The sequence below is a fragment of the Loxodonta africana genome, chromosome 20 (genome assembly GCF_030014295.1).
Source record: "Loxodonta africana isolate mLoxAfr1 chromosome 20, mLoxAfr1.hap2, whole genome shotgun sequence".
NCBI classification, from domain to species: Eukaryota; Metazoa; Chordata; class Mammalia; order Proboscidea; family Elephantidae; genus Loxodonta; species Loxodonta africana.
This window is the reverse complement of record NC_087361.1, coordinates 374,811-388,128: the sequence shown is the minus strand read 5'-3', so window position 1 is coordinate 388,128 and position 13,318 is coordinate 374,811. Positions and strand designations below refer to the sequence as shown.

At 42.5% G+C, this 13,318-nt stretch overlaps 1 protein-coding gene across 1 annotated transcript in view; it reads left to right on the top strand.

Annotated features, from left to right (window-relative positions):
• The first annotated feature begins 252 nt into the window (after positions 1 to 252).
• Positions 253 to 13,318, top strand: part of NECTIN3 (nectin cell adhesion molecule 3) — a 199,875-nt gene continuing 186,809 nt past the window's right edge. The window contains exon 1 of the mRNA XM_064273468.1: positions 253 to 397. Coding sequence (XP_064129538.1) covers positions 253 to 397 — 145 coding nt within the window. The remainder of the gene's footprint in view (positions 398 to 13,318) is intronic.

The following is a 13,318-nucleotide window of genomic DNA, read 5'->3' as shown; positions in this document are numbered from 1 at the left end:
GGCGGGCGGCTCCCGCCTCAGCCTCGGCGGCCGCGTCGGCGACGGCGGAGCCGAGAGGGGCTCGAGCGCTCGGCCGAGCGTCAGCCGGCGGCCAGGGCTCCGCAGCTGGGAGTTGGAGACGCGCGCGCCGGACCTGCCGCCGCCGCCGCCCAGAGCCTCAGGCGCCCGGAGCCTCAGGCGCCCGGAGCCGAGGGGCGAGCCGCGGGGCGGGCCGGCGGGCGAGCCGCGGGGCCGGCCGGGGGGAGGGTGGCCATGGCGCGGACCCCAGGGCCAGCCCCGCCGCGTCCCGGAGGCGGCAGAGCCCAACTTTCCGCCGCTGCTCCCCCCGGGGCCGGGCTGCTGCCGCCGCCGCCGCCGCTGCTGTTGCTCGCGCTGCTGCTCCTCTCCCGGCTCTGTGGTAGGTGAACCTCGGCGGCCGGGGCGGCTGAGGGTCCCGGCAACGCGGCAGGGCCGACGCTGGCCGCCCTCCGGGGCCGAGGCGGTTGTGCCGGCGGTTGGCTGCGCGAGCGGGGCCGCGGACTCGGGCTGGAAAGTTTTCGCCGGGCCGGGGCGAGGCCGGGGCGGGCCGGGGCGGGCCGGGCGGGTGCGGGAGCTGCCTCCTGCCGGGACGCCGAGTGCTCCGGCTGCCGGCTCCCGTCCCCGCGGCCCGTCGCCCCCGTCGCCCGGCGTCCGCGGAGCTGCCTCCTGCCCGGACGCCGACTGCTCCGGGGACCGTGACTTCCTCGCCTGTGGGCGGCGGGAGCTGCGAGCGCGGACTGGGACTTGGGGTTAATTACGGTGTGGGGCGCACGTTTGCTCCCTCGTTCATTTTCCCGATGGAACTTGAGCTCTGAGCCCAGAACCCTTTAGGGGCCATGGCTCGGAGGAACGAGCCCTTCGGGTCCACCCTCCGAGGCGTTCCACCTGGAGAAGGCACCGTGTCAGCCCACCCTACAGCATCCCCTACAGTCGGCCCTCTTCGCTCTTCCAGCCCTGCTCCTGCCCTGGCAGCCTCTGGACTCTGCACTGAGCTGGTCGCTGCTGTCCTGTTTATGGGACGCCTCACACTGTCCCTGTTTGTTTCAGCAAACCCCGTTTGTCCCCAGGAATTCTCTTTACGTGTTGACTGCCTGAGCGTATCCCGGAGCCTCTTCCCGGTCTCTTTCTGCTCTCAGGTTTTGTTACCGTTTTACCTGTGACTGGTCTCTTGTTGAGTTCTGTTCCCAGGTATCGGTAACTATACGCCTCCTTGTTAAGGATCGTACAAAAAAAAAAAAAAAAAATCTGGCCTACACGCAGAGAAGTGGACGAAAATGATAAGGGGAAGTGGGGGACTGGGAAAGTAAGGCCACCAGTCTTTGGGGATTTGCGCTGTGTGTCTTTAGGTAACATCAGAACACGGCAGGACCTTATTCCTTCCAGGGCTTTTACTTGGTGAGGAAGGTGGAGGAGCAAACCTTAGGCTTGCTCAAAGATTGGTTTACCTAAAACATTTTTACCGTATATAAGGCTGCTGTTAGGTCGCGGTGTTTTATGAAACTGAAGTTTTATCAGCATTTCTTAAAAGGAGAGAAGTTTACCTGTGTCCGCATGGTGTGATTTAGAAGAGAACCCTGATGCGGGTAGATGTGTCAGGGCAGTAGGTGGTTATGGTGGAGGCCAAGTTTTCATATTAAATTGAAAAACAAACAAACAAACAAACCAAACCCAGTGCCCTCGAGTGGATTCCGACTCATAGCGACCCTATAGGACAGGGTAGAACTGCCCCAGAGTTTCCAAAGAGCACCTGGCGGATTTGAACTGCCGACCTTTGGTTAGCAGCTATAGCGCTGAACCAGTACACCACCAGGGTTTCCATAACTCATTGCCTTACAGTCGTTTCTGACTCTTAGAGACCCTGTAAGACAGAGTCTTGGAACCGAACATCTGGGGAATAGGGATATATAACCGCCTAGATTAGATAACACGCCATTTATCACATCATAATCTGTGTAAACCAGCAACTCTCATTACAGTGCTTTAAACGTGGTAGTGAATTGCTAGTGGAAAGTCTCAACTTTTAAGGGGCACTCAATTTAATAAGCCCTGGTGGCACAGTGGTTAAGGGCTACAGCTGCTAACCAAAATGTTGGCAGTTCGAATCCACCAGCCGCTACTCAGAAACCCTACAGGGCAGTTCTACTCTGTAGTGCCCGTTAAAAGTTGAGATTTCCCACTAGCAATTCATTACCACGTTTAAAGCACTGTAATGAGTTTCTGGTTTACACAGATTATAGTGTGGTAAATGGCGTGTTATCTAATCTAGACGGTTATATATCCTTATTCCCCAGATGTTTGGTTCTAAGACACAATTTTTAATGCTATTATCTCTTTAAATTGGCGTGAGATTCTAGATTTGTGTGCTGTTTTTTTCCATTGAGGAGGATTGTGACTGCCACTTTAGATGGGAGGAAAGTTGGGGGGGCGGTTAACAGTTCCTATCCAGACTTTGTTTTAGGACTGAGAGAATATTTGTTTCTCCAGTAAAGGCAAACGCAGCTATGCAAAACCCTACTCCAGTCTGTGAAGCTAGGCAATAATGTAGAGCTGATACAAAGAGATAAATGTGCGTAATAATTTCACAGTGGTTGTGCAAGTGAAGTGTTGATTACTTTCGAAGGAACACATTGGTTTTAACGTGGAAAAAGAAGAAAAAAAATTTTTTTAATCTTTTTTGTAATGTGTTAGTGGAGAGACTTGTTTTATTTTAGAAACCTAAAAACTCAGTCTAGTTAAATGGACTGATTTAGAGGAAGTGTAAATTGAAGGTATAGAATCAACTCTTGTAGTTGCACAGACAGACAGTAGGTTTGTATTACTGTGCACTGCTCAGTTAAAGAGCTTCCTTTTTTGGCTTGTAGTGTTATAACACCTCACATTGTGAACCCTTATGACAAGTTTTTTCCACCTATCCTTCTCTATTTTAGAATTCAGCCTGTGAGTAGGGCACAGTTGTTGTGACTTATGGATGCTCAGTAAGTATGGAAACAGAATTTTCTTTGTGTAACAAGAAAATTATCTTACATCCATAGCATTACGAACAAGGTTTGGCATATACTTAAACGTTTTACTAAGTAGAACCAGTTTTAGAGTTTAAAAGATTTTTAGGCTTTCAAAAGATGACTACCTTATGATTTGTTAATCAGAAAACTTGTTTAGCATATACAGGTTTTTTTCCTCCTTTTTTGCTGCTGTTTTTGATAACGCTGCTTACATTTATCGTGGCGTTTTTTTTTTCAGCTACTGAAGTATCTGTTAGCACAGGATAGTTTTTATGGGATGTTAATTGGACCACTAAAAAACCCCTCACACTCGTGGTAGGCCCAAGATTCAGAAAGCTATAGCCACCTGCCCCTCCCCTCCCCAAGGGGAAAAAAAATGATTTACCTCTGATTGGCTGTTCCTTAGGTTTGGGGATTTATATTATCTATCTTATCTTATTTGAAGAACTGAACTTCTAAAATGAGGATTTTACAAGTTGACAGACTGCCAGGTTTTTTTCCTTTAGTTTAGGAAATTCCTTAAAATAAAGGTCAAGGGGGCTGGGTTTGCAGGAACATCAGGCTTGATGAATCATGTTCATTTAATTCCACATTTCTTTATGATGACCGTAATCAATTCATTAAAAAAAAAAAAAAGTTGCCATCGAGTCGATTCTGTCGATTCATGGGTAATCAATATTATCATTTTTTCTTCTTACTTTTTTTTTCTTAGATACAGAAAATTAGCTGAACATGGTGCCGATGAAAGGAAAAATAGATTTTTGGACCTTTGTAAGATTGCATTTGACTCTGGGGTTCCCCGACTTTGTCCATATGCAGCAAGGTTTTATCTTAGGATGGGTGTTTAGAAGATGATTAAAAAAAAAGAGAAAATCTAAAATGTTATTTAACCTTTTTGTATTACTGGCACTTGGGTACATAACACAAAAGTAAGACAGAGTCCTGGCTCCCAGGAGCTTACAGCATTGTGATAGATAATAAGGAAAGAGGTGGTCCTAGGGCTTTGATGTTTGTGACAGGTCTGCATAAGGTGCCCAGAGGGGGGGTTCCTAACCCAGTGAGTAAAGACATATGAATGTGAAATAGAGAAAAAAAAGAGTCACTTTTCAAAAATCAACTGGGTCAGATCATATCTTGCTCTCTAGGCAGTTTATAGTTAGTGTAGTTTCTAAAGAGACAATTTGATTCTGAAAAAGAAAAAAAAAAAGACTGCTGCTCACTAGCTGTGAATCTTTGGAAGATTTAACTTAAGTAAACTTCAAGTTTCTGCTCTTTAGAAAAGGATATTTTCACCTGGCTCATAGAGTTCTTGTGAGGATCACATGAAAGAATAAAATAAATCATTTAGCGGAGTACATGGCATACAGTAAATACTCAAATGTTAGCATTTATTGTATTGTAAAATATAAGCCAACCAGCCTGGTATTTGTGATTCATAAATTCTACCCCGATGTCCTGAAAATTGCATATTCAAGTAATTGATTTGCTGTGTTTGTACTTGACATTTTTATATTAAGTGCATAGCGCAATCAGTGCTTATTAAATATTTGTTAAGTTTACTTTAGATAAGTATAAAAATGAAAACATACCGATTTTCAGAGTATTAGACCACAGTGGAATTAATTCGGCTGTGTGACCGTGTGGAACCCAGGTGAATGTTCTCCAGTGGCCCAGAATGCCGTCTAGGGTTTGGCGGTTCTGTAACGTCACTTGGAATGTAGCAGTTACCTTGAGACGTGTGGTTGAAGTTCAGCTTCTGCTTTATCAGATCCCTGATAGTGTCAGGGTAGGGCCCACGATACATGTTGCTTATAGGAATCTTTCTGTATCCTAAACAGATATAATTGGAAAGTGTACCAAATTTAAAAGAAAACATAATAGACCGATTTTTTTTTTTTCCTCCAGTTAGCCACAGGAATTGGAAAATGCTGGGGAGTTACAGCGATCGCTGCATCTGCACCCGTGTAGCTGTGGGCCTGCCTTGCTTGTGTCACTTATAAAAGTCCGTTGCCATAGAGAGCCAGCTCTAGCTCTCGGCGACCTCGCGTGTGTGTCAGAGCAGAGGTGTGCTCCGGCGACTTCGCGTGTGTGTCAGAGCAGAGGTGTGCTCCGGCGACCTCGCGTGTGTGTCAGAGCAGAGGTGTGCTCCGTAGTATTTTCAGTGACTAATTTTTCTGAAGTAGGTTGTCACACCTTTCTTCCGAGGCACCTCTGGGTGGACTTGAAGTTCCAGTCTTTTGGTTAACTAAGCTCCTTAACTGTTGTACCACCCAAGGACTGTGTCACTTATACTTCATATACATATAAACCAAAACCAAACCTGTTACCGTCCAGTTGATTCTGACTCATAGTGACCCTGTAGGACCGAACAGAACTGCCCCATAGGTTTTCCAGAGAGTTGCTGGTGAATTTGAACTGTCAACCTTTTGGTTAGCAGCTGTAGCTCTTGATCATATATGTGTAAAACCAAAACCAAACCCACAGTCTTCGAGCAGATTCCGACTCATAGTGACCCTATAGGACACAGTAGAATTGGCCATATGTTTTCCAAGGAGGATCTGGTGGATTTGAACTGCCAACTGTATGTTAATGGTTTTAAGAAATTCTTCAGTAAGATATCCAATTTTACAAACTCAAGCAATATTTGATTTTGTGTGTGTGTAACACCTATTACCATGTTTCAGAAGTTGTGTAGAATACACTATGGGAAACGTATCCTTAGAGAGCTTTGTGCTTTTGATATTATTCTGCCTTGGAAGGCATTAAATTTGAGTTATAAACCAGAAGAGATTTGTAGGTTTTAAAGATGTTTCTTGATGGGATAGTTTTCCATTTAATTATTATTATTCTTCTTACTCAAATATCTTTATTCCCCATGGTTTCATCCATTTTAAACCTGAGGTGTTTGCAAAAACTGACCTTCTAGGGGGAGTACAATTTTTGTTCTTTAGGGCTGCAAATTGCAGAATTTGCTGGATATTTATTTACGTCGGGGTGTATCTCACTTTATGTATAACACATCTCACTTTGGGTTTGAGTTTTAGGAATAAAGTGGGTAAATTTCAGATAGCGAGTCTGTTTTGTGATGGAAGATATGCCAGTGCTGCTGCTGGTAAGGACAAAAAACTAAGGGGCAAATAAAAATAGGTGCAGACTGTCAGGGTTCCAGCTCAGGGTTTGAGAACATTGTATAAAATGAGGAGTGTGCTGGACCCTTCTAATTGCCATGGTTTAGAGGAGGAACGTATTAATGAAGTGTTAGTGTTGGTAGACTGTGGTAATATCAATTTCATACGGTAACCTTGTTTATGTTAGTAATTGGTGATTGACACAGCGGCTGCAACAGTGGGCTGAAACATAGCAGCCATTGTGAGGATGGCGCAGGACGGGATGGTCCTTCGTTCTGTTGTACGTAGGGCCGCTGTGAATCAGAATCCACTGCACAGCACCTGACAACGACAGCAGCATCCATAATAGACATGATTGCCATTACTAGAATATCTTAACCTGTTTGACCCATTGCCATTGAGTCGATTCCAACTCAGCGATTCTGTGGGACAGAGTACAGCTGCTCCTTAGGGTTTCTAAGGAGAGGCTGGTGGATTCGAACTACCAGTCTTTTGATTAGTAGGCGAGCTCTTAACCACTGTGCCACCAGGGCTCCTAGAATATCTTAGGCTGTAGTTTTTGAAGATTGTTAGTGAGATTTCTGTTTTATCTATCTACTGTGGGCTAGATAAGAGATTTAAGATTGATTTCATTGACTTGTGAACTCCAGACTCTACTAATTGGACTTTGTGATAATCGTTCATGGCTGTAATTTCAGCTTAATACTGACTCAGTCATACACTGTCGAGTTTTCAAACTTATTTACAGATACTTTGCTTCCTTTACATACAAAATTTTTAAAAAATGCTTTTTTTTTTTTTAAGAGAGTCAAATGGGAGAAGGTACATGGTTAACAATTCTGTCCTTCCCGTTAAAGGTTCGAGGCTAGAATATCATCGTAGCATTTTTCACTAACAATGAGTCTGCTTATGTTAACGGTGTAGCGTCCACTGTAAATCTTTGGTTTTCTGCTTGTTAAATTTAAAGGAGGTGAAAAACCACCACCCGTAAAACCCTTGAGGAACGTTTGCAGATATGGTAGTTGCGTCGTTTCAGCGTCTAGTTTGATAGTAATTTCCCCATTCCTAAAAAAAAAAAAAAAAATTTTTTTTTTTTATAAGCGTTCTTGAGATTATAGATATATGATTGTCTTTATGATGATGCAATTTGGTCTGCCTAGTTCGTATAAAACGAAAATGAACTCTTCGTATTGAAATAACAATAAGGAGCTCCTGTTTCTACTCGTTACCTTGTTTGTTGTTGTACAGTAGTACACTGGTCAAAGGACTAGTTATTCTTTTAAAGCTATATTATCCGCGCAGCTGACTGATTTTGAATAACATAAAGAAGACGAGTATCAAGGTTAGACTGAAGATAGCTATTCTTTCTTAGCAGGAACTAAAACTGTCTAGTTAGATTCGTGACATTGTTTTCTGTATTTGAGATAGATTATTTTTACAGTTTTCAATGAGAAAACATTTTCAACTTTTAGATTCTCAAAGGAGTCAGCAATTATGGTGGCTATTTTGAAGTCATGCATTGTTTATGAAACTGATTTTTCCATATTGTGTAAAAGGATCTGGGCACTGATACATTTTTGTGGTGATTATAGTTGATAAGTAGCTGGTGAAATTTGTGTTATAGCATGCTGAAAAGTCTCTTGTCCTATAAAAGCTTTAATCTTAACAGCAGCTGTTAACATATGAAAACAAGTCTGAAGTTCCCTGTGAAAAATGCGTGTTTTTCTTTGAGGACACTGCTGCTGCTTTGCTGCCCTCTACAGTCATCTGTAATAGTCACTGTAGATTTTTCTCCTATCAGATAATTAGACTACTTTCTCAACTTGTGAGCTTTAAATTTCAGAACTGGTTTGAGTAATATTTACTATTAAAATATGACAAAATTTAGTTAGGCACAAGAGTTGACTTATATATACCTGTGATGCAGAAAATAAAGGGCTTAGCAATTGGAGCAGAGGTTAGATTGGGGACTGTTGCACATCAGTCAGGAAAACAGGTGCGAGTACCAACCATGTGCTAGGTAGTATAGAGAATTACAGACACGGTGGCTGCTCCCAAACTTACAAACCCATTCAAACCAGAAAACCTGTTGCCTGTGGAGTCCATTCCGACTCATAGCGACCTTACAGGACGGAGTAAAACTGCCCCGTAGGGTTTCCATGGAGCACCTGGTGGATTCAAACCGCCTACTTTTGGGTTAGCAGCAGTAGCTCTTAACCACCATGCCACCGGGGTTTCCTCTAAACCCATTAGTACAGCTAATTGCCTGTTAGAATGTATGTGAAAAAAAGACATTCGCAACAACACACCAAGGGGTGTGATACAGCCAAAAATAAGGTCAGAAAGCCCTGAAAGAGTCAAGGAAGGCTAACTAGAGATGAAATTTTTGGTCTGTGTCTTCAGGAATGGATAGAGTTCACATAGGTCTCAAACAGGTTCACAGGCAGTCCCTGTCACTAACTTCTGACTTACAACTTGTACTTGCCTTTTAGTGTGATGTAAATTTGCCCTCGCTTTGAAAAGACTGAACCCACAACCCCTGCTCTCAACGAATTCTTCCCTTGTCGTACACGCACCTTTTAAATCCTTGAAAAGGCTTCCAGCCTTTTCTTGCCCAAAAACCCCATTGTCCTTGAGTTGATTCTGGCTCATAGTGACCCTACAGGGCAGGGTACAAGTGCCCCATAGGGTTTGCAAGGAGCGGCTGGTGGATTCAAACTATCGACCTTTTGGTTAGCAGCCAAGCTTTCACCCACTATGCCACCAGGGCTCCTTCTTGCACTAAACCCAAACCCAAAACCAAACCCGTTGCCGTCGAGTCGATTCCGACTCATTGTGACCCTGTAGGACAAGGGTACAACTGCCCCATAGAGTTTCCAGGGAGCGCTTGGTGAATTCGAACTGCTGACTCTTTGGTTAGCAGCGAGCTCTTAACCACTACGCCACCAGGGTTTCCTCTTGCACTAAAGGAAGGCTAACTAAGAATCATGGGTACCAGTTCCAATTTACTTGCATATTCAACTTAAAGACACAGAAACAGATCTCGTTCATAACCCAAGGACTGCCTGTATTTCAAACAGGAAGGAGAATATTTAAAACAAAGTATCTGTTTCACAGAAAGTACTATGCTAGGCCCTTTGGAGTCTTTGCCCTTAAGAAATGTAAAAATTAATTTTCAAATATTTGAAGTACAGAATTTGGAATTAGGAAAGTTGCGTGTTTTAACCAAGTTATTTAGCCTCTCCCTGCCAGTTTCATCCCCTTTAAAATTGGCTACATGATAAATACTTCACAGAGTTGCTGTGAAGATTAAGTGAAATCTCACTCAACTGCAGTACATTGCTCTACAAATACAACGATGCAAAGGAAAATGAATTGTTTTATGCTAGGAATATAAACAGTGTGGGGTTATAAGGAAAGAGCAGTTTAACTGGGGATGGAGGACGTCTTCATAAAGTAGTAGTTTTTTAGTTGAACCTTGAGGAATTTGGATTTTGATTTAGGAGGGAAGGTTGATGAAAAAGGACATTGTAGGAGACCATGGGATGAGGTATCTATAGAGGGAATTAGTGTTCCCATGTGGTTTCAAGCGTGAGCTTTATGGAGGGAGTCATGAATTTTTTAATACCATGCTGAGGAGATTAGACTTTGTATGGTAGGCAGGGAACTACTGAGTTTTGTCTGTGATTTGAGAATATTATATAGTCTGGCTGCAATGTAAAAGATAAATTGGAGATAGGAGAGACAGGCAGAAAGGAAAACTATTGGAATGGTCCATAGGAAGATAGGATTCAGGAGTGAAATGCAGTTTGACAGAGAAATATAAAGGAAGGAATGGATCTGAGAACTAACACTTAAGTAAATTTCCTGGTGTTTGGATAATCAGAGTGGGTGAAGAAGAGTTGGAGATGAAGTTGGGTTACTCCCTTGAATGATGAAGAGAGAGTGGTGATAACTTTTAATCAAGCCATTTTTTTGGAGGCATTTTAATTGTGCTGTCTCTTGGCCATGTTTTAGAGATGTAGTTGGAAATTTGTTATGAGAGGTGGGGAGTGGTAGGATGTAGAATTGGGAATTACCAGAATTGAGGTTTTTTTTTTTAATTTTAATTTGTTTTAGGTGAAGGTTCACAGCACAAGTCAGTTTTTCATTCAAAAATTTACACACATATTGTTCAGTGACACTGGTTGCAGTCCCCACATGTGCCAGCACTCTGCCTCTTTTCCTTTACAGTCCAGGTCCTCCCTGTCCCTTCCTGCCTTCTCTCCTTGGCTGTTAAAGGTGTTGCCCATCCTGTCTCGTCCACTTGGTTGAACTAAGAAGCATGTTCCTCACGTGTGTTATATTGTGTCTCGTCCACTTGGTTGAACTAAGAAGCATGTTCCTCACGTGTGTTACTGTGTCTCGTCCACTTGGTTGAACTAAGAAGCATGTTCCTCACGTGTGTTATTGTTTATGTCATAGGCCTGTCTAATCTTTGACTGAAAGGTGGACTTCAGGAGTGGCTTCAGTTTTGAGTTAGCAGAGTGTCTGGGAGCCATAGGGGTTCCTCCAGTTTCTGACAGACCAGTAAATCTGGTCTTTTTTTGTGAATTTGAATTTTGTTCTACATTTTTCTCCTGCTCTGTCTGGAACTTTCTATTGTGACCCCTGTCAAAGTGGTCAGTGGTGGTAACCGGGCACCGTCTAGCTCTTCTGGGCTCAGGCTGGTGGAGGCAGTGGTTCATCAGTTTGTCAGTCCTTTGGGCTAATATTTTCCTTGTGTCTTTGGTTTTCTTCATTCTCCTTTGCTCTGAATGTGATGAGACCAATAGATATCTTAGATGGCTGCTTGCAAGCTTTTAAGATTGTAGATGGTACTCACCAAACTAGGATGTAGAACATTTTCTTTATGGACTATGTTATACCCATTGACCTAGATGTTCCCTGAGACCATGGTCCCCAGCCCTTCATCCTGGTAGCTCATTCCCTCAAGGTTGACAAGAATGTGTCTATGAAGCTTCGGTGATTTTGCCTTGATCAAGTTGTGCTGACTTCCCCTATATTGTGTGTTGTCTTTCCCTTCACCAGAATTAAGACTTGCCTGCTATCTAGTTAGTGACTTCCCCTCTCTACTCCTCCCCTCTCTTGTAACCGTCAGAGATTGTTTTTTTTCTGGATGTAAACCTTTTCTAAGGCTTTTATAATAGTGGTCTCGTATTTGTCCTTTTGTGATTGACTTATTTCACTCAGCATAATGCCCTCCAGATGCATCCATGTTGTGAGAAGTTTTGCAGATTCGTCATTCTTTATCGTTGTGTCCCGTTTTATGTATGTACCACAATTTATTTATCCATTTATCTGTTGATGGAAACTTAGGTTGTTTCCATTTTTTTGCTTTTGCAGGTAATGCTACAGTGAACGTGGGTGTGCATATATCTGTGTGACAGCGCTAATTTCTCTAGGATATATTCCTAGGAATGGGATAGCTGGATGGTATGGTATTCCTGTTTCTAGCTTTTTAAGGAGGCGCCATTTTCTGTAGTGCTTGGACCATTTTGTTTTCCCACCAGCAGTGCATAAGAGTTCCAATCTCCCCACAACCTCTCTGACTTTCGTTATTTTGTTTTTGTTTTTTTTGATTAGTGCCGGTAATGTTGGGGTGAGATGGTATCTCATTGTAGTTTTGATTTTTGTTTCTCTAATGGGTAATGATCACGAGTGTTTACTCATGTGTCTGTTAGCTGCTTGAATGTCTCCTTTGGTGAAGTGTCCATATCCTCTGTCCATTTTTTACTTGACCATTTGTGGTTTTGTTATTGAGGTGTTGAGGTATAGATTTTAGAGATTAGACCCTTCTGGGTTATGTTGTAGCCAACGTTTTTTTTCCCAGTCCGTAGGTTTCTCTTTTTACTCTATTGAGAGAAAAATGACAGATGAAGATAAAAAGATGATTTTAGGACTAGGATACAAAGATCAAAGGAGAGGGTTTGATCTTTAGTAATTTAAGTGATATGTTTTGAGAATAAATGAGTGTGGGGTGATATTGGCATTTATGAAGAGGAAGCTTTGGGGGAAAAGGAATAAATAATGAACTGCAAATGAACGACATAAGGGATCAACGTAGAAAACCTAGCTGAGTTGGTATAACATAAATTTGTAAAATATGAATGATGATGTAGTGCAAGTAATAAGTTTACGTTGGTGGCTTTTGGTTGGTATTTTATTTATGTGTGCTAGAGATTATTTTTTTTAGAGATTACTCTGGTGCTGTCAACAGACAAGCTGATAAGGAATAAAATATGTTTTTGGAAATCAATTGTGTTTATGTATTGAAGGAAGTAGAATATAGTCAGACCACTGAGTATTTTTTTTCCTGAAATATTTGCCATTTTAACCTTTTTAAGTATATAATTTAATATTAATTATATTCAACATGTTGTACAGCCATCACCACCATCCATTTTCAAATGTTTTTCATCACCTTACACAGAGACTCAGTATCACTTAAACAATAACTCTCCATTCTCCTTTCCCCTTAAAACCGTAAAAGCAAACCCATTGCCATCGAGTTGATTCTGACTCATAGCGACCGTATACGACAGAGTAGAGCTGCCCCGTAAGGTTTCCAAGGAGCGCCTGGTGGATTTGAACTGCCGACCTTTTGGTTAGCAGCAGAACTCTTTAACCGCTGCACCACCAGGGTTTCCCCTTCCCCCGTAGCTCCTGGTTAATACTAATGAACACTAATAAACTTTTTTCTTTTTATGCAAGTATGTCTGTATTTGTCCTTCTGTGACATTTCCCTCAGAGTGATATTCTCAGGGTTCATCTGTGTCATAGCTTGTATCAGAATGTTATTTCTCCTTATGGCTGAGTAATATTCCATTGTGTGGGTATACCACATTTTGTTTATCCATTTGTCTGCTAACGGACACTTGGTTGTTTCCACCTTTGGGCGGGTGTGAATAATGCTGGACTGAACATTGGTGTACAAGTATCTATTTGAGTCCCTGCTTTGAAGACTTTTGGGCGTATACCTAGGAGTGGAATTGCTGGATCATATGGTAATCTGTGTTTAACTATTTGAGGAACTGTCAAATTGTTTTACACAAAGCTGCACCATTTTGCAGCCCCACAGCAATGAATGTTTCAGTTTCTTCACATTTTCACCAACACTTGTCGCTTTTT